At 46.4% G+C, this 20,077-nt stretch overlaps 4 protein-coding genes across 4 annotated transcripts, besides 7 other annotated features; 3 read left to right on the forward strand and 1 right to left on the reverse strand.

Annotated features, from left to right (window-relative positions):
• Positions 1–1,229: 1,229 nt before the first annotated feature.
• PVX_119290 (DNA-directed RNA polymerases I, II, and III 14.4 kDa polypeptide, putative) lies at positions 1,230–2,690 on the forward strand. The gene is made up of 2 exons (XM_001613005.1): positions 1,230–1,671; positions 1,822–2,690. Coding segments are annotated over exons 1-2 (462 nt in total). The 5' UTR covers positions 1,230–1,670; the 3' UTR covers positions 2,283–2,690.
• Positions 2,422–2,459: a microsatellite.
• Positions 2,691–3,407: 717 nt separating the features above from the next.
• PVX_119285 (hypothetical protein, conserved) lies at positions 3,408–8,189 on the reverse strand (the record flags this gene model as incomplete). Its single annotated transcript, XM_001613004.1, has 5 exons — positions 3,408–3,485; positions 4,353–4,431; positions 4,578–4,678; positions 4,873–8,083; positions 8,170–8,189. 5 exons carry the CDS (start codon positions 8,187–8,189, stop codon positions 3,408–3,410), a joined length of 3,489 nt encoding a protein of 1,162 aa, XP_001613054.1.
• Positions 8,190–9,129: 940 nt separating this feature from the next.
• Positions 9,130–9,161: a microsatellite.
• A 1,433-nt stretch (positions 9,162–10,594) lies between these two features.
• Positions 10,595–14,802, forward strand: PVX_119280 (hypothetical protein, conserved; the record flags this gene model as incomplete). Its single annotated transcript, XM_001613003.1, has 1 exon — positions 10,595–14,802. Exon 1 carries the CDS (start codon positions 11,305–11,307, stop codon positions 14,800–14,802), a length of 3,498 nt encoding a protein of 1,165 aa, XP_001613053.1. The 5' UTR covers positions 10,595–11,304.
• Positions 13,090–13,113: a microsatellite.
• Positions 13,155–13,176: a microsatellite.
• Positions 14,803–15,928: 1,126 nt separating the features above from the next.
• On the forward strand, positions 15,929–18,894 carry PVX_119275 (N-ethylmaleimide sensitive fusion protein, putative). The gene has a single exon (XM_001613002.1). The coding sequence runs from the start codon at positions 16,267–16,269 to the stop codon at positions 18,622–18,624; it is 2,358 nt and encodes a 785-aa protein (XP_001613052.1). The 5' UTR covers positions 15,929–16,266; the 3' UTR covers positions 18,625–18,894.
• Positions 16,169–16,188: a microsatellite.
• Positions 16,284–16,308: a microsatellite.
• Positions 17,369–17,395: a microsatellite.
• Positions 18,895–20,077: the final 1,183 nt, after the last annotated feature.

Genomic DNA, 20,077 nt, shown 5'->3' on the forward strand with positions numbered 1-20,077 from the left:
CGCTTCCGCAAAAGGGACGTTAACGCGGCCGATTTGGGGAGCCGCACATGTTTGTGCCTTCCAAAAAGGATTTTCCCCTTTGCGTTAAATTTCGAGGGGCGCTTTTTTGGCCAAATTAAAAGCATTTTTTTTCTTTTTCTTTTTTTTCGTATGGCGCTTTGCTGATTGGTCCCCCTCTGCTACATTCTTGCCCCGTCCTTTTGCCCACAGTGAGGTGGCGGTAAGCCTCTTAATATTACAAGGGAGTTTCCCTCACAGGTAAGTAGGCACGTATTGTTAACCCCCCTTTTGGGGGGTTTCCATTTGTGGAAGTGAGTCAACCGACAAGGGGGGGACCAAAACGCGGGAGCGTCTTTTTCCTCACATCGCGGTTGCTTCGCAAAATGGACAATTTTTAAGCGCATAAACTGCCGTAAAAAAATAAGGGGACTTTGTGGGACCATCGAAAGAGCTTGTTAAATCGGGGGAGGTACAACCGGTTTGTAATTTTTTTCAACATTACTAAGTAAGGCGGCTAATGAGCATTCGCCTTGTGGACATTTACATTTGGGCGTTGGTTTGGAAGCCTCTCAGGGGGAAGAAACGGGCGGCACCTTATATAAGCTAAACGTTTGCTGCGCGATTTTTACGTAAAGTGGGGGGTTTATGGGTCCCCCCCGGATGAGTTCATATGATGGGAGTGCGCTACGGGGTGGGGCAACGAAATAGACGATACGTGGTGGGCGCATTCGTCTGAGTTCCCCTCGACAGTTACCACAATTTTTTAACGTATCTCCACCTACATGTTTCATTTGTGAGCGTTTCCATCTCAGCTTTGCTTCTTCTTATTTGACCATTTCGTGGCTACGCGGATCGACGGGGCAACCCTTTCAGGTTTCGCTCCTTCGCGGGAAGCCTCCCTGCGTAGGCCATATTTCCACAATCGGAATGATGACTCTTGGGGGGCATAAACAAAAAGAACTTTTTATACTCCCCCAGTGATACATGCCATTAATTTGGACTTGTACGTATGCGGAGGGCGCACCAAAAGGGGAGTTGTACCAATCTTTTCATTCAAAATGGTTTTTAAATAATTTACCTCTTTGCAGTGGTAAGTTAACAGAATAGCCGCCTCTTTCATTTTTGCAAAAACGGCACCACGTTGGGGGAAAAAAAAAAAAAAAAAAAAAACGCGTAATAAAAATGAGGCAAAAAAAAAAAAAAAAAAAATTAAATGCCCATTTGAGCGCATATCAAATTGGAAAAAATAGGAAGTGAAAAACTCTAACTTGGCAGTTGCATGAACGAGAAAAAAACGCAATCACGCAAAAAGTAATATTTGCCAAGTTGGGAAGAACTGTTTGTGGTTGTTTTCCCCGCGAGGTAATTAATTAAGCGCTTCACGGGTGAGCGGCGCTTCGCAAAAATTGTGAAATCATCATAAAAATAAACGCTGCTTTTGCATTGGCGAATAATTATACATACGTGTGAGCAACGTGAGGGACGAAGGGAGGCGCTTCACCCTATTGGTCATTTGCTGTAAATTTGAGAAAATCCATTTTGTATTTTTTGGAAGAGGAAAGGGAACGTTCTGCGCGGTCCTTCCCCCCCCGTATCCATTGGCACAGCATAGGATAGCATAACGTAGGAGAGAACGAGCCACCTCTTTTTGTTATCCCCGTAACGCGACAAGTAATACGAATGAGTACTGCATGTGGAAATGGGACCCCGCGCATGGGAAGGGTCTGCATGCCCGTTGCGCAGCCCCATTAGCGCTTCCCCATTTTGCTTCCCCACTTTGCTGCTTCACTTTGCTGCTACATTGCCGCCCCCCCCTTGCAGTGGACGCCTTCAACGAGAACTACCTGAACGATGAGGACGACTTCATGGGAGACGAGTTCGGGCAAGGAGTAGACAGCGACGATGGAGATAACTACGAAAATGACATAGACATTATAACGGAAAATCAAATAAAAAAGGAAAAGTCAGATTATGAGCATTCGGATGTGAATGAGGATAACATAAGGATAACAAGTCCCTATTTGACGAAATATGAAAAGGCCAGAATTATAGGCACGAGAGCTTTACAGATAAGTTTAAATGCCCCCCTGACGATACCGATAGAGACACAAGGGGGGGAGGTATCAAATGGGAAGAATGAATATGACAATTACCTTAACAATGACCCGTTGGTGATTGCGGAAAAGGAGTTACATAACAAGTCCATTCCGTTCATTCTGAGGAGGTACCTACCCAATGGCAGTTACGAGGATTGGAAACTGGACGAGCTGATAATTGACTAGCTGCGTTGCTTTAGGTGGAGCGGAATGTCTCCCTATAGGATGGACATTCCCGAACTGATGTTAGCTTCGCCAGCCAAGTTTGTTTGGCCCCTTCCCCGTTTTTTACCTTGCTCTGTATCATTTTATTATTATTTTATTTTTTTTTTTTAATGTTGTGCTGTGCTTTCTTTGGGGGGAGCGGCTCCACGAGGTCCAGCTCTTCCATTTGTGAGTACAACACAACGCTTTAATTAGTCAACATGGTTATGATATTCCTTTTCGCTGAAGAATGCGCAAAGGGTTTTTTTACCGGAGTGATTACTGCTTCGGCTCCTTTTCATTTTATCCTTTTTGCGTATTACAATCATTTGAATTTTTTTTTTTTTTTTTTTTCCCTTAAATTCACTATTCCACATGGTGTAATGGTGTAAACTGGTGGGAGAAAGCACCCCCTTTCCGGTGCATACAAAAGTGCCTACACCAGGACCAAAAAAAAAAAAAAAAAAAAAAAAACTTAAAGTATGATATTAATAACCGCAGGGTTGTTTAACATCTGCTAAGAAATTTCACAACTGTGTTACTCTTAAAAAATGGTAGTCGTCTGTATAATTTAAGTTTTGGGGGCGGCACGGATGCGCAGCATGGCACATGCACATGAGTTGGAGAGACATCCAAGTGGAACAAAAGGGAAACAAAAAAGAAAAAGGAGCAGAAAAAGAAGCAGCAAAAGACGCAACAGACGCAGAAAACGCAGAAACAGAAACAGAGAGATCGTTATGCGATGCCCCTTCGGAGGGACAAAGACCTATTCACAAAGCTGGGCAGAAAAAAAGGGACGTCGCGCCACATGCGTGGCCGCCGCTTTACGCACGCGTACTTAAAAACAATGGTGGTTTGTAAGGTGTTTCCACTTGGTCGTTGCGACAAGTGGCACGCTACAATGCGTGTGCATTTAAAAAATAAAAAGCGGGTTTGAAAACACAAAAAAAAGGAGAGAGCGGTGGGAGGGGAAGTAGACGGAGAGGGTGAGGCAGTTGACGCAGTTGACGCTGCAACCCTGCTGACCCTGCTGACGCCGCGGCAGAGAACTCAAACAAGCGAATTTTTTAAAAGGGGTGGCTTTCTTGGCACGGCTCCTCCACGGACTCAACTGCTGTCGCTGACGTTCATGTACTTTTCGTAGTACGTCAGGCTGTTGATCTTCCAGTACTGAAAGGAATTGTACTAAATGGAGGGAAAAAAAAAAAAAAAGAGAGATAGACAGTGAGACAGTGACACAGTGAGACAACATATTTTGCACAACAGAGGGGGAGTGACATTTTCGTGGGCCCCGCTGCTTCACGTTGGTAAAAACTCCCTTCGCAGCGAGTCACATTGGGGGTTGAAAGCACATAACGAAGCAATCGCAATCGCAATCGCAATCGCGATAACGATGACGTAGCAAATGGCAACAAAACACACGGAACGAAAAGAACACCCCTCGCGTAAGGCCCCAAAATTGGATGGTCAAAAGGGAACGGCACAAAATTCCACCCATCCGAAACGCACACAAGTTATGCAACAAATTGAAGTGAAAAAAAAAAAAAAAAAAAAAAAAAAATCACGCGATTATGGGGGGACATGGCGATTCCCCCAATTAGCCCTTCTCGCAAAAACAAAAAAGAAACTCCTCAGATTTATTTGAAAGGACAAAAGTTCAAATTTAATTCAGTTCTCGAATTGCGCATTGGGATGGTATGGCAAATTGGGGAGGGGAAAATTGAGTGCACACTTGTGGGAAGGGGGGAAAAGGCTATACATGCAGATCACTTGATCGGTATGTTTCCATTGTGTATGTGTGCAAAGTGTGTGGGTAATACTGAGGTGAAGGCATACACATGAAAAGGGGAGGGGGGGGACTTGTGCACATCCGCTTTCGATGTGAGTGCATGTCAGCTGGGATGCAGTCCGCGCAACGCAGAAAAAATCACACGGTTATGTTTAAAGCGCCTTGGCAATTGACAACTGGGCAACTGGGCAAATGGGCAAAAGGCATATGGGCATGCATCACAATTTGGTTAGGCTAAATATTTTATCATTTTTGGTTTTTACTTGGTCGTCGTCTTCCCTCTTTTTGTCATTTTTGATGCACGGGAACATGTGCTCGGTAATTTCGCTCATGGTTTCGTAGCTGCGGGGGGGGAAGCGGTAAAAGGGGGGGCGGTAAAAGGGGAGTGGTAAAAAGGGGAAGTGGTGGCACGTAAGATGATTCGCTCAAAGGGGAAGTGGGCGCTCATTCGAGAGTTCTTCCCCCATTGGCGCCTCCGCTGCAATTACGTTTTGGCGTAGGTCGAGTTGACGTGGTGCACGATTCCCCGGTTGTCTATGATGAACACTTTGGCCTCCGGGACGCCCACGGAAATGTACGCTCGGTGGTCCTTCGAAGGGGAAAAAAAAGGGAGAGAATATCAATGTGTGGGGGGTTAACAAGGGGGAGGGCATAATCAATCAGGTGCACTCTCCCTAGCGGCGCGAAAGGGGCAAAGTGTGGCAATCGCCTCTCAAACATGGGAGTACAAATAACATATGCACGTGCGAGAGGACCCGCTTTCTTTTTTTGGGCCATTCTTACACTCTCGGTGTTCCCAAAGGCGGCGTAAAAGGGGTTATGGTTTAGGGGGAACAAATTTCTTATATCGCGCAACGCGGCTATTTTAAAAATGTAGGGCTTTTTGTCAATAACTTCTCTTTTGAAGGAGGGGAAGAGCCTATCTGGGCTTAAAATAAGAGGTCCGTCTGGGAGTTTGTTATTATCATTTCTTTTGAACCTGAAGAGGTACTCCCTTGTGGAGTCGGCCTGACCGATGGCCCTAGCAGTAAGGTACAAAATGTGGTACCCATTATTATTAATTTTGTTAAATAATTGAGAAACGCCAACATGAGACCAGTCCTTTCCAACGATCGGCATTATATGTCCCAGTACATTTGACCTCGTAATGGTTCCATCTACATCGGAGATGACAATTTTGGCATTCTTTTTCCATAGGTATATGGTGCCATTAATACTTTTGGTGCCTTGCAGGGAGGAAGTGACTAAAAAGGTGATGGTGTTTGCTCCTTCTTTTAGGTTTAACGACTGTAGTTGCTCCGAGGTTGGTCTCAACGATTTTCGGTATCTTATTTTTATTTTTTCCTCCCCATGTTTGGTGCTTCTCCTGCTGACTTCACTTGGGTTATGTAACGAATGCTGTACGCTTCTCTTCGCGTCGTGTTCTTTGAGAGCCGCCATTTCGATTGCCTCATGGTTATCCCCATTACCATTATTATAGTGATTGTTATTGTTACTGCTCGTGGTGGTGGTGCCACCTGCGGTGGTTGCCATCTTGGTGGCACTTTTTCTCCCCTCTTTCTTCTTATCTTCAATTTGATGGGACCCTTTGGGATCCTTCCCCGTACTCTTGGTATTGATCGTGTTATTGTCATATTCTACGCTGGATACTCCGAACCAGTTCCTCCACCCCTTGTCCTTTATTTCGACCAACGTTAGAGACGAGTTTAGCAATTTCTCGACAGCCAGGATAGACAGGGGTTGGTTGAAAACGACCCAGGAGGCTAGCAGGGGGAGGGCAACCCTTGAGGGGTAGTAAGGGTCCTTCTTATCAAATCGAAAGACGAGCGATGGGTGGTACCAAAGGTTAGAATTCTTGTCTATCTGGTCATACGTAACTATATTGGCTTCGAAAATATTTTTGTTGTGAATTTCTATGTTGTAGTCACTCTGTTCGTTATCTGCATTTTGGTTGAGGAGCAGATGGCCACATAGGCTGCACTCAATTCTGTTTTGGATGTCGTCGTCAAAGGTGCTCTCCGGCTCGTCCTTCGAGTAGCTCATTTGGTTATCCTCCTCGTTCGAGTTCATCTCTGCGTCTGCCTCTGCGTCTGCCGCTGCATCTTCATCGGAGTGCTGCTCGTGGTGCGCCTTGAGCTTCCCCCTTGCTTTGGCTCGCTCCTCCGCCTTGGCCCACTTGTCTGCCCTGCCGGCGTCTTTGCCGGCTTCTCTGCCTACTTCTTTGTCAGCTTCTTTCCCCGCTCCCGTCCGCGCCCCACCCCCGTCCACCTTCTCCCTAGCGCGCTCCCTCGCTTTCTGCTTCAACTTCTCTATCATCCTCTGCTTCCCCTTTTCGAGTTCCTTCTCGCTGACTGCTTCTCCAAAGGAGTGCTCCTCTCCCCTCGGTTCCGCCTTCTCCCTATCATCCCTATCTTGCTTACCCTCCTGTTTCGATTCCGCGTTATGTGTTTCTTCTGCTTCTTTCTTTGGCTCCCCTTTCGTGGGGTCCCTGTTCGCGTCACTCCCTCGCTGGCTTCCCAGTTGGCTTCCCAGTTGGCTTCCTCGTTGACTCCCTCGCTGGCCTCCTCGCTGACTGCTTCGTTGACTTTCCCGTTGGCCTCCCCTTTCGCTGTGCCGCTTAGCATCCGCGGCGTGCCCCCTGCTGGGGAGTCCCTCCCCCTCGCTAGGCCTCCTCTTCTCGACATGCGCAGAGTTGCCCCCGTTTCGGCCACTGGCAATGTGAGCATTCCCATTATTGTTGGCGCTGCCATTATTGTTTCCACTGCCACTGTTGTTGGCGCCGCCCTGGTGGAGGGGGTTGGGCGCCTTGACAGCCGCTTTAGCGGAGTGGCTACCCCTGCTGTCCTTCCTGGGACCCTGCCTGGAGTCATCCGCATCATTTTTGTTGCTGAGTTTTCTGGGGGTCTCCTTCTTCACATGGTCTAAGTGGCTATCCCTATATCTTTTTACATGCTTCGTTTTGCTGCCCCGAGGGAAGTTTTTAGTTTCTCTCTCTTTGTCTAGGCACTTTCTAACATTTGACTCGCTCAAGTTTCTTCTGCGTACACAAGTGAGTTGTTCCCTCGATGAGGAGTGGTCATGGACTGATTCGCTTTTATTATAAAATTTTTTTTTCTTCTCCTTTTTTTCATTTTTATTGTTGGAGGAAATGGCTGTACAATTGTCGGAAGCGTAGTCCTGATTTTTCAGATGGGGTAGCCTTCCCCATGACCAGGACCATTCCGAATTGGCATTTGGATCATCGTCGTCCGTTTTTCGTTTACTGGCATGGTGGCCGTAGTCTTCGCCTAGCAGGTTTCGGTGCAGGTGGGGGCTTTTGTTTTTTTTTTTCTTCTTCAGGTTGTCTTTTTGGGCGGAGGGACGGTGATGGTGGTGGTTGTGAGCGAGTCCGTCTAGTCCGTCTAGTCCATCGCGCCCATCCTGCTGGTCGTGCTGGTCGCGCGCGACGAGGTCCCCTCCCTTGGCCTGGCTATTGCTCTGCTTCCTGCCCTTCCCTTGCTCCAGTTTGTAGTTCCTATCCACCGACTTCCGCCTATCGATGGCGATGTTGCGAAGGAAAGACTTATCCGAATCGTCATCGCTTTTGAAGTTGTTTAGCGAATCGTTAATGCTGCAGCTGTCGATGTGTTGGTCTAAATATAAATCGTTGTACTCATGGCGAGGAGATGACAAGGGGGAGGTTTCTAATTCTTCCTCCACATCGTCATACGTCTTCTCCACAAAGTAGGCTTCCCCTGCGCTGCCTAACTTCATATGCAAATTTGTGCTCTTTCCATTAACCAAAATGCTCACTATTTTTTCCTTTGATCTTAACAATTTTGTTTTACCAAATCTGACGTGGAAGGGGGTGGACTTGTAGGTGACGCTTATTTTGTTTTCTCCTTTGAGCTTGCTTTCAATTTCGGACTCTATGCAGATGATGTCGATGCACCCGCTGAGGGTGGCTTGGTTAAAGTCCAGCGCGTTGGACACGCTGCTCACGATTTTTCCCCACCTGAGGGGGGGTTGCAAGGGGGTAGGCAAAGCGGTGTGAGCAAGCGGGTTAGTTTACGGTGTGCACCCATGGGGGGGATGTCTCACCCCAATGATCGCATGCACATTTATTAACATTCTTTATCTATATCACTTCTAATGTTTTTTTTTTTTTTGCGAATGGAACGAGGGGGGGGCTCATACTGGGCGTGCCATTTTACGCACACCCAGGGCCCACCTTGCACTCGTTCGGCCATTTAAACGGTTTTACTTTTCTTACATGGTTTTCTCTAGCGCGGGTTACACATAACAGGCGATCAGGGTGGAGTAGCGGCAGAGTGGTGAGGGAGAGAGTGCACAGGCTTACGCGTGGGGAAGCGCAATTGGGGCTAATCACATAGGTAAAATGGCGCATAAGAATATACACATACGTCCGCCTTGGCACCTATAGGGCTGCCTACATATGTATATACAGATACACATACACACGGTTGCGTTCGAACATGCGTGTGGCCCGTCACTTTGGCTTGCGGCTTCTTCCTTTTGCGACAATTTTTCGGCTTTGCTGGGGGAGGATCAAGCGGCTGCCATTGTTCGGCAGGGGTACCGTCGGTAGGGGGCGTGGCACGGGTGGAGGCCGCGAAGGGAAGGGGCCTCGCTAATGGGGCAGGCAAAACGAACAGGCCAAGCTGCCCAGAACGGGGAAGCGCGAAAGGTATACACGCGATAGCAAAGGGAAATAATACGTGACTGTGACTGCAAAAAAAAAGGTTACATGAAAAATGGGGACGAAACGGGAAAAAACGTTACGACGTTAGGCAGTTAAGAAGTTGCCAAGTAACGAAGTTGCGAAGATAGGAAGTTAAAAAGTTACGAAGTTACGAAGCTAAGAGTTACGAAGTTGCGAAGGTAAATATATGCATATCTTAAAAGAGATTTAATCAAACGCGTGTGAAATTGAAAAAAAAAAAAAAAAAAAAAATGTGTAAAAAATTGCGCAATAATGCAATACAGAAAAGATGGGGATGGGGAGTAAGAGCTGTTATGATGCAGGTGAGAGAAAAACGTTTGGCAAATTGTTCGTTAAGATTTGCCTAGAAAGTTTAGAAATGGGAAAATAAAAGACTATACACTTTTGCGCGTTGGCGAAGCTGGGGATCGGCGAGCGCAAAAAAAAAAAGGGGACGCAAGGAGAAGCGCGCGGGGAAGCCAAAAAATGAGCGCAAAGCGGGGCGAAGGGGCACAAAAGGTTCGCAAATGGTGCGAGCAGGCACGGCAGAAGTACAAAGTGAGCGGAAAATGGGCCTAAAAATGGGCGTAAAAATGGCAAAAAAAATAAAATAAAATAAAAGTCTACAAAAAATGGGAGGCACTCTTAAAAAGCGGGCATGAGAAAGGCACATACAATTTACCGGTTTTTTCTCACCCTGAAGTGTGTGCGTGAAAAAAAGAAAAAAATAAATTGCCCACATCAGCACATGTGCGTGATGGCTTCAAAGCGTAGCCCACGTGTGCTTAAAATTTTCGCACGTACGTATGTGTTAAGGTTTGGCGCTTTGGCTTCCCCTGCTTGTGCGTATGTGCTTATGTGCCCATGTGAGGATGCCGGTTTTCCCCGCTTAAGCTTACATAGTTGTGGCATAACTGAATGGCTTCGCCCCTACAGTGCCGCACAGCTGCAGTTTTCTGCTCTCTCCAAATTGTTTTTCCCCTTGGGGGGCCCGCCCCGTCAAGCGGTACCCATTCGGATTCATCCACTCCAAGGCAGTGCACTTAGCTGCGCATCCCCCAGGGTGCTACCCCCCCAAAGGAGTAGTCTTCGAAAATTGAAGAGACGCGGGGCGCACAGTTGGAGGTGCAGTAAAAAAAGTGGAAAAAGGAAAACGCAGGTGGAACGGTGTGGGTTGGAGAGCGTCGACCAAAATGGCGATCAAAATGGCCATCAAAATGACTAGCAAAATAACTGCCTCCTTCCCGCCGCTCCCATCTTTCCACTTCAAATTTAAATTGCAAAGCGCTGCCACGTTTGGGAGATAACGAGAAAAAAAAAAAAAAAAAAAAAAAAAATTACCACGTTACGCAGTTCGAAACAATTAGCACGTTTTTACCTTCACCCATTTGCACAACAACACATTGCTCACAAATTGGGAAATATCCTTGAGGGTCAATTCTTTTTAACTCTTCCGTTTGAGGGTTGGCTTTATTACCCCCCAGGTATTGCAACAAATTGTATCATTTCTGCTCTCCTTCCTCCTGCATATTACGCAGAAGATGCCGCTAAGCCGTTTTTTCCCCATCCGACCACGACATACGCTTTATGGCGGCAGTAGGACATACGCCTTGGTCGTATACCCCCTACCGCAACGTCAGTAAGAATGGGATGTGCCATTAATCGCATGTAGAAAAGGAGAGACTCTTTTTTTTCTTTTTCTTTTTTTTTAATTGGTAACGTTGCAACTGTAAAGCGGTAAGTTTGCAATAATTGTTTTGTAAAGTGTTTGAGAAGAATTTGAATTTTTTTTTTTTTTTTTTTCTCCCCCTTCCCCTGATATATTCCCGTTGTGTATTTTAAAGTTTTACCATTTTGCGGTGAGCTAAACGGATTTTACAGCTTGGCCGCAGTGCAGGCCCCCCAAATGGAAACAAAAGGGGGGCGGCACACACACCATAGAATGGATGCATTTGTGTGGATGTACATGCAGGCTTTATCGAATAATTCGTGTCAGTTAGGGAACAAATTGTGAGTTCACCCCTGCGACACGTCTTCCTGTGAGGAAGAGACCCCCCATGTGCGTCCCTCGAAGAGGACTCTACAGGGGAGAAGCAACGGACGTGCGAGATTTGCAAAACGGCAGACAAAGGGGAAAAAGCTAGCGCCGCTTCGAACGAAGGAAGGCTTCCCTTTCCCACACGGAGGGAGGGTTACAACGAAACAGACACGTTTGTGTGAATACGTATGGGCACACGTATTATATGTATGTACAGGAAGGGACGTGGAGAAGAGACATGCCGATTGTTACTCTGTGGAAAGCAAAATAGGTGCCCTTTCGTGAGCTGCTTGCTGAACGAGGGGGAAAACGAAATCGTTGGGAGTTATTTCGTCTTCTCTCCAAGTGGGGAGTGCAACAGGGCAGGGCATCATTCGTGTGTAGAGGCAACCTGCAGATAGGCACCCCCACCAAAAGGGCGCAAAAATAAGAAAACAGCGCCAAACACAACTGCCCCCAACCGGGCGAAGCCAAAATGTGCGGCTCCGAGGACTACCTGAAGTGCCGCCTGCACTTTGAGTACAACCTAATCGAGTCGCACGACACGGTAAGAAAGATCAGGGAGGGTCAGGAATACACGCTCGTACACACGAAAGGGGGCGATGAAGAAACCCACAAAAAGAAAATATACCTGTTGGGGTTAAATTATGATGAGTGGATTTTCCTGCGCGGGAACTTCCGCTTTCGCCTTCTAAAGGGGATGGCGAAATTTAACGGGCAGGTATTGAAGCCATCGGAGAGGTACACCAATGTGCGCATCCCGGATTTTTACCCCCTGTTCAAATTGGTGGCCCTGAATGGGAGCCACGTTAAGTATGAGAACAGCCGATTTGTCTTTTTTGCGAAGGATTCTAAGAGGTGCAGTTGTAATGGTTCCCGCGGTTGTAGCGGTTTTCACGTGAGAGAGGTGAAGGGAGAAGGAAAGGCCACTAACCAAGGCGATGCCCCACAAAGGGGAGAAGAAGAGAAGGGAACCAACACGGACATCACACCGAGCAGAAGCGATTTTACCGATTCGAAGCAAAATAGGGAACCAGCTGAGAGTTCCAGCATATGTACCGACAAGTGGGAAAAAAATTGCTGCCTGAACGAGTGTAGCGATAGGATATTGCAAAATTATCTGTATGGATTGAATATGTTAAGAAGGGAGAATGGAAAGAGGAAAGAATTCTACGAATACGTGGTGAACGCGGACCGACGTGATGTCAGCACTCTGGCGAGTGCACACATGATGGATACCATAAGCAGAGATTCTTTTTGGGACAAGTGCCCTATCATTATTGCCTTTGAGAAAAAGAAAGATTTTCTTTACCATTTGGCGAATGAAAATTCGGGGAAGAAACTCAACTTGTCTAACCTGGAGCAGAATAATAGCCCGTATGTTGACACCTACCAGGTCTCCTACGTTTTGAGGGAGTTCCTGCGATATATACGGATTGGGAAGAAGTACCGGGTGGGGGAGATGCTGGCGAGGGCAGGTGGCGAGGCGAGCGGCCACGACCGCGTGGAGGAGGGAAAACCACTGGAGGAAAGTAAACCAAAGGAGGAGGCCAAACCGCAGGAGGAAGGCAAACCAACGGAGGAGGCCACACCGCAGGAGGAGGCCAAACCACAGGAGGAAGCCAAACCACAGGAGGAGCGCTCGTGGGACCCACCCCCCAACGGAGGCGAACACGGAAAAACGGAATTGCCCGAGTTGACCACACTGACCAAGTCCAAATGCTGGGAGTTTTACAAAAGGAACAAAATAAACAGAAGGATTCACCAGTTCGATTACCCATACTACAAAAGAGAGAGAGAAACGAGCAACATATTTAGCATCATGATGATGGGAGATAAGGGGAAAGGAAAGAGTCTCTTGACCATGAATTTGATAAATGATTTATTAAATTTTCACGAAGAAGTATATCTGGTAGATATTGATGTGGGCCAGCCGATCATAGGAATAAGTGGCTTTCTCTCCATACATAAAATAAAGTGCCCATTAAATAATTACAATTTTTTTGAGAAGAAAGCCAAGTGTGTTAAAGAAATATTTTTTGGAGGATGCTCCATCGGGGAGAATGTCCAATATTACGTTCAGTGCCTGGAGTACTTGTACTTTTACTTATTTAACACCTACTTTGAAAAAAAAAAGAGGAAGAGAAGAATAGCCAGTAGGATGAACGAAGAGCGCTGCTATCCCGTTGTGATTAACACCTTCGGATGGGTCGAAAATATTGGGCTGCTCCTTCTGAACTTAAACATTTACCTAAGCTGCTGTAATTTTATCGTCCAAATTGATTCCCTAAAATGTGAAGAAAATGTGAAGAGCAAATTGAGCAGACGAGAATTTGTATCCTACTTGTTTAATGATTTTCTGCTGATCAAGCTAGCCAGGCGAAACGACATTTATGCAATCTTAAATTTGAACAATGAAAAGGTGTCCCTAATTTCGGAGCCCCACTCCCTCTTTAACGTTATCAGTCAGTATAGTCACCTGAAGGAATACAATTTTTTATTTCACAAATTTGACATGTCTTTCGAAAGGGAGAAGATTATGCATGACCAGTTCTGCCTGAACAGGTCAGGCAATAATTTTAAAGACAGAGAGTGCGAAGCGCACGGGGGGGGTGTTACCAAAATGGATGTAAATACCGGTACACAGGGAAGTAGTGACTTTAGGGGGGATGGCCACCCCAGGTACAGTAACAAAGAGGTGGAAGATAAAGAGAAACAAAAGAGGATAGAAAACCAAAGTGGTACGAAGAGCCACGAGATGCATATCGCAAGTGAGGAAAAGTATGACTATTTAAAAAAAAAAATGAAATTTTTTTTTGGCTGGAATTGTGTGAGGGTGATCAATTTTGTGAGCTACGAAAATGTTCTATCGCATGCCAATATCCATGAGATACTGCACAGATCGGAGAGCTGTTCCATCCAAGCGAAAAGACTAAGGTGGTTTCGGATTTTTTGCTACTTTTTTTGCAAGTTTAAGAGTATAGTTTTTTATTCCTACATCCCCTCGTTTGGCAGCACCTTGCGGGAGCGCTTTCGCCCGTTGGGCGGTTTCGCCGATGGTCATTCGAAAGGCAACTTGCGCGGCACCGCGAGTGCAGGCCAAATGAAGGAACAACCAACGTTACACCAGCAAGGGGGCCCCCTTGGAGACAACGCTGCTATCATGTATATGGATCCCCTAACTGGAAAGGAGCTACCTCCAAATGATAAACCATTGGAAGAAGTATGTCACGACAAAATTAAACACACCGTGAGTGAATGCGAAGGAAAACAGACCAAAGAGAGGACGAAGGAATGTGCGACCCATATTTGTAAAGCCCCTCAAAGCAACGGGCCGCTTTTCAACTGCGCCATTTTCAGTTTGAAGAATGTTAAATTGAGCAGCTTAATTTTTAATAGGCACTACTTTAATGCGCTCCCCCATGGGTACTTCAATGCCAGCAGGTTCTTCTTTAACAATGTCATATGCCTTTGTAAGGATGTGAATGTAGCGAGCAGTGCATCCCGAAACAAACGCAAGAGGGGGGGAAATCCTGGGGAGTTAGTAGGGCGCTACCAAATGGGGGAGAGACGTGAAGACCATCTGGAACCCAACAGGGTGGATTATTACATCGATCGGTTATACCTAAATGCAGATTTTAAAAATGAAAATCCTGTCATTAGGGAAGAGTACCTGAGGGAGAACAACGTCCAGATAGTTCCCCTGCGTGAGAATTTCACCTGCCTGCTAACAGCATATGTGAAGCTAATTGATAACATGAGACTCATCATTTATCTGCCCTTTTGGTTTCGCCAATTTGATTTGCTTTCCACCGTTGACACTTTTGTTGCCGGCATGCAGATTGCCCCCAGGTACATGGACGACATGATTAATGAGTATTTATTTTATTACGATGTAGTTACCCAAAAGGGGGTTGAGATGAAGGAAGCCCCCCAAATGGGGAGCCCCACCGAGGGGGGCCCGCCATCCTAATCTCAGCTATGGTGTGCAGCGTAGTTTCGTAGGACACCCCTCCCCTACCCCTCCTTTTTGGTGCGCATAAATTGGTAAACATGCAAATTTGCACGTTTGGAAGGATGAGGAAAAAAAAAAAATTCGCAGCGGTCCAAATGCATATAGCTGCCCAGTGTTGGTGAGGCGATGGTGCCAAACACACTGTGCTGTAACAAAATTAATTAACCGTTGTGTGCGTCCCAGTCATTTTACCCTTTTGCACATGCACACAGTTTTGCCAAAATTTGTTTCCCCTCTTTGTGATGTTTCGTTGTGTGTATATTTTTTTTTTTTTTTTTCGTACATTTTGAGGGAAAAAAATAAAGGCTGTTGCAGGATGCAAATTTCAGCCGCGCGGAATGTGTATGCCTTCAGGGAAGCCCCTTTTTTTTGCCGGCCATTTTGACCGGACAGATTTGTATACAACACGGTGAAGCATCGCTTTTTTTCTGTACGCAGCTTAAGAGGCGAACTTGCGACTTGTCAATGTCGTTTGGATTAATTTGGCCCAGTCAAACGGCCGCACGATTGTAAAAGGAAGAAAAAAAAAATGCGTGCGCGTCGCCTTTGTGCAGTTCACAGCGCGGAGAAAAAGGCATTCATTCCACGCTGCCAAGCACACTTGCGGGTAGGCCGTTACGGCATACCTTTGCGCCAACAAAGTAGGTAGCTATAGTGGAGCCTGTTTGCTAGCGCAAAATTGTTCTGCGCACGGGAAGGCCGCTTCGGATGGGACCCCCACGGAGGAGCGAGCACATTAAAACTGAGAAGCGAAACGACGTAGCATAAATTGGCGGAGTGAAGGTAATTCCCCCGTTTTAGAGGGTCAAGCTGGGGAGAAGGAAACGTTGGAAGAGGTTAAAAAGGAACGGAAAAATTGCCGCTACTTTGTTGGTGCGGATTGCTGCTATGTACAGCTGCACGGGTTACGACTGAGTTGGGCCTCCCCCATTTAGAAATTGACCTACAGAATTGGGTGCGCTCTGCCTTCGAAGGTATATACACTAATAAGCACCTGTAAAAAGCACCTTTGGAGACAGTTCACGCCTGTTTCATTGGGCCATCTCTCCCATTGGAGGTTAACTGTTTCTTTTTTTTTTTTAATCCCGTTCGGTTGTTTAGCAGGGCGGGCTTACACTGTCGAGGCGAACGGAAGAGATTCCCCAAAGGTAGGAGAAAGCCATATAGTACTTCCCCTCCTGAGAAGATACCCACCAGGTAGCGCCCTCACATGGGTATCTACGCAGAGGAAGCGCAACGACTGAGGTGACTGAGAAGTTTTTATAAAAAACACACTTCTGTGAACCGTTGGCGATTGTTCTCAGCTGAGAAGAAGCAGCAGCAGCAGAAGAGATAAGCCACAGTGCAGCTGAAGGGGAAAAAAAGAACCACAACGTACAGGGACCTACCCAGTAAAGCACATCTATCCGTAGTTGCACCAAAATGACGACTGCGAACCTGCACTGCTGCAAACTGCAGTCGCAGGAGCTGGCGCTGACCAACTACGGCTTCATCAACTCGAGCTTGTACAGCAGCCTGAAGAGGAGCTCCAAGAGCAGCGAGCTATACGCAGAAGTAGCGAACACAGTTTTGATCCTAAAGGGGGATGGAAATATTGGGAAGGACGAAATAGCGTTGAATACGTGTCAGAGGGAGTTCTCAAGGATCCAGCTGAAGGAAGCTGTGCAGTTGAATATCCTCGATAAGGAAAGCAAAAGAGACCTCATCCATTTCATCCCAATTGATAGCATCGATGTGGAGCTTACCCTTTTTGTGAAACCCGATCGGTTGATCGAAATGGAGGACGATATTTTGGAGGGGGTTTTCAAAAAGCAGTTCATCAACCATGTACTGACGAAGGGGCAGATACTAGCCCTAAAATGTGGTGACATTTTGATAAAGTGCGTTATAAAAGATTTGAAGGCGGCCCAGTTTGACGAAATGAAGAGGCTAAACAAGGGAAATGTTAGCGGGCTTGGCAGTATGGGCATCCAGAGCAGCGCGAGTTCGTTCTTCAAATTGGGGAATAACTCCCCGGTGAGTAGTACCCCTATGGGTAGACAAATGGGGGCACACGAGAGGGGCATTCTGTTCGAAAACACCGAGTGTATATTCACCAGCATTAGTGATGGGAAGCTATTTATTGAATCTAGGAAGGTGCTAAAAAAGAACATCATCAAGAGTAATTTCAATTTTGAGGAACTAGGGATAGGAGCACTTGACGAAGAATTTAAGACCATTTTTAGACGCACCTTTGCCAGCAGAATTTACCCCAACTATATAATTAAGCAGCTGGGGATTAAGCATGTGAAGGGACTCATTTTGTATGGGCCCCCGGGTACAGGAAAAACATTAATAGCTAGACAGATAGGAAAAACGTTGAATGCAAGAGAACCCAAAATTATTAATGGCCCAGAAATATTAAATAAATATGTAGGGCAGTCCGAGGAAAACATTAGGAATTTATTTAAAGATGCAGAGCAGGAGTACAAGCAGAGTGGAGAGAACTCACAACTACACATCATCATTTTAGACGAAATCGATGCTATATGTCGACAGAGAGGTAGTGCTGCTTCAAGTGGGACGGGTGTAAATGACAGCATTGTGAATCAGCTGCTGTCCAAAATTGACGGTGTTAACAGCTTGAATAATATACTACTGATCGGGATGACCAACCGAATTGACCTAATCGATGACGCTCTGTTGAGACCCGGGAGATTCGAACTGCACATCGAGATTTCTCTCCCCAATAAGGAGGGGAGGATCCAAATTCTGAACATTCACACGAAGAGCATGCGAAAGAGTAATAAGCTAAGTGCAGATGTAAACATCGTAGAGTTGGCCGAAAAAACCCCAAACTTTTCTGGGGCTGAAATTGAAGGGCTAGTGAGAAACACCGTGTCGTACGCTTTCGAGAGGCACATCAATTTTAACGATTTAACCAAACCGATCAACGCGGATGATATTATGATAACGCAGAAAGATTTTGATAAGGCCCTGAAGGAGACCAAGCCAGCGTTTGGAGCGGAAGAAGACGTCATCGACGGGTTGCTCTCCAATGGGATCATCAATTATGGGGAGCAATACCAAAATATTGAAAACACATGCAAATTGCTAATTAAACAAATTGTAGAAAATTCAAACACAAATTTGTTGAGTGTTCTTCTCTATGGAGAAAACGGCACAGGGAAAACCACCATTGCCGCTTACCTTGCCAAGAGCGCTAGTTTTCATTTCACAAAATTTATCACCCCGGAAAATCTAATTGGGTACTCTGAAATTAGTAGGATAAATTACATAAATAAGATTTTCGAAGACGCGTATAAAACTCCCCTTTCGCTAGTCATTTTGGATAACATAGAGAGGCTCATCGATTACACACGCATTGGGCCTCGATTTAGCAACCCAGTCCTGCAAGCAATCATGGTTTTAATAAAAAAGAAACCCAAAAGGGAGAATCAGAAAATTTTAATCATATGCACCACGTCGGAGTATCAATTTATGAAGGATGTCGGGTTGATTAAAAACTTTTTTGTGAATATAGAAGTGCCCTTGTTACATTGTTCCTCCTCAATTAGGAACGTTTTGCAGAACCGGAATGAAAGTTGTCGCGACTTCCCCGAACGAGAGATAGAGCAAGTGCTCGCGGCAAACGTGATCAAAAGTATCGCCATTAAGAACTTGCTCATGGTCATCGATATGGCGTCGGAGGCGTCCGTCGACGGCAGCATCACGAGCGAGGTCTTCCTGAAGACGTTTAACGACTGCGGGATTGGTTTCGACGAGGAGGCGTTCTATTGAGGGGGCTGTGCGGAGCGCAGGCCGGCACGTTGTTGAGTGGGGACTCTCTGCTTTGCGTTTCCCCCCTCCGTTGCGTTATAACTTGTATGGAGTTTTTTTCCCCTTCAATTTGACCGCCCTGCTTCCCCATTGGGGCGATTTCTCTCTGCCAATTTTGCGCATGGGGGAAACGCCTACACATCGCGCGTATTTGTTAGTCGTCTTCTTTTTTTTTCTCATAAAAATTGGACACATTTTAATTAACGAAAAGGGGTCAGTATCACGGAGGTGAACTGTTAAGGCGCCCCACTCTGCAGGGAAGCATCCCCCAGTGGTGTTTTATTTTCCATTCTGCCGGGCAGTTGATGGGGCAGGTAAAACGCTGTTGCGATTATGGGTACATCCAATGTGCAGCACAGCGCGGTGGGTACACTACCGCGGAAAGGGGGGTGAACAAATGAACCGAACGGGGAAATGCTACGAGGGTTACATCGCTTAAATGAATGAGCGCCTTTTGCGGTTACCCCGCATGGCTACTACAAAGGGAAGTACTCCGTCGCGTAAAAGTGAAAATAAAAAAGGAATATATGATTAGCAAAATTGCACACCTTTTTTTTGGTTACCCAAATTGGAATCCCACAAAATAGGTAGGCCCACTTGCATATCACTCATATGCCAACTTTTTCGTGTCAGCTGATGGGGCATCCGCACTTCATGGGCCTCTCAAAGCGTGTTAGCCATCCAGGGGAACTTACCCATTAGGCCACGCTTCACCCCATTTGTGCGTTCCCCGCGTGGGTAAATATGAATTGGAGGACGTCCTCAAAGAGGAGTGGCTGCCTGTCACACGTGGGGATTTACTAACAGTGGTAAGTTGGCGGTACCGCAATTTAAGGGGGGATTGGAAGTTGGCAGTTGGAACTTGGGGGGTGGGAAACCGGAGAACATACGATCATCTGCAATTTTCCTTTAATCTGTGAAAATAAAAAATTCCTGGCAGAGCAGTTGGCCCGCATTTTTCCCTTCCCTGGGGTTTCTCAAATGGGACCTCCAACATGCCGCAGGAGGTGTACGCGTATCCCGCACGTGCAAAGGGGTGAGGGGGAAGTAGCCGGGGAGATGCATACATTTTGCGTAAACGCGTTTTAAATAAACAGATTTTGTGCAAACATCCCTTATGCGCATATTTTTATGTACGTACTTGCGCCCCCATTTGGGGGAAATATTCCCTTCATGTGAGAACCCCTGCCTCATTTTTGCGCGCCAACAGTTAAGGCGCAAAGTGGTGGTCAAAAGGTGAAACCCCTGGGACGGGGGAGCATACGCGCGAATGCGTGCGATTACGCATACGTGGGCTTATGCGCACTTGGGTGCATGTAGAAGGCATACAGCATATGGGTAGGCGTATGCAGAGGGAATACGAGGCGAAGGCGCGGTGGGAAAGGATACGCACGTGAATATGCAGGTGAATATG

Source organism: Plasmodium vivax, chromosome 8 (assembly GCF_000002415.2).
Source record: "Plasmodium vivax chromosome 8, whole genome shotgun sequence".
In the NCBI taxonomy this organism is placed as follows: Eukaryota; Apicomplexa; class Aconoidasida; order Haemosporida; family Plasmodiidae; genus Plasmodium; species Plasmodium vivax.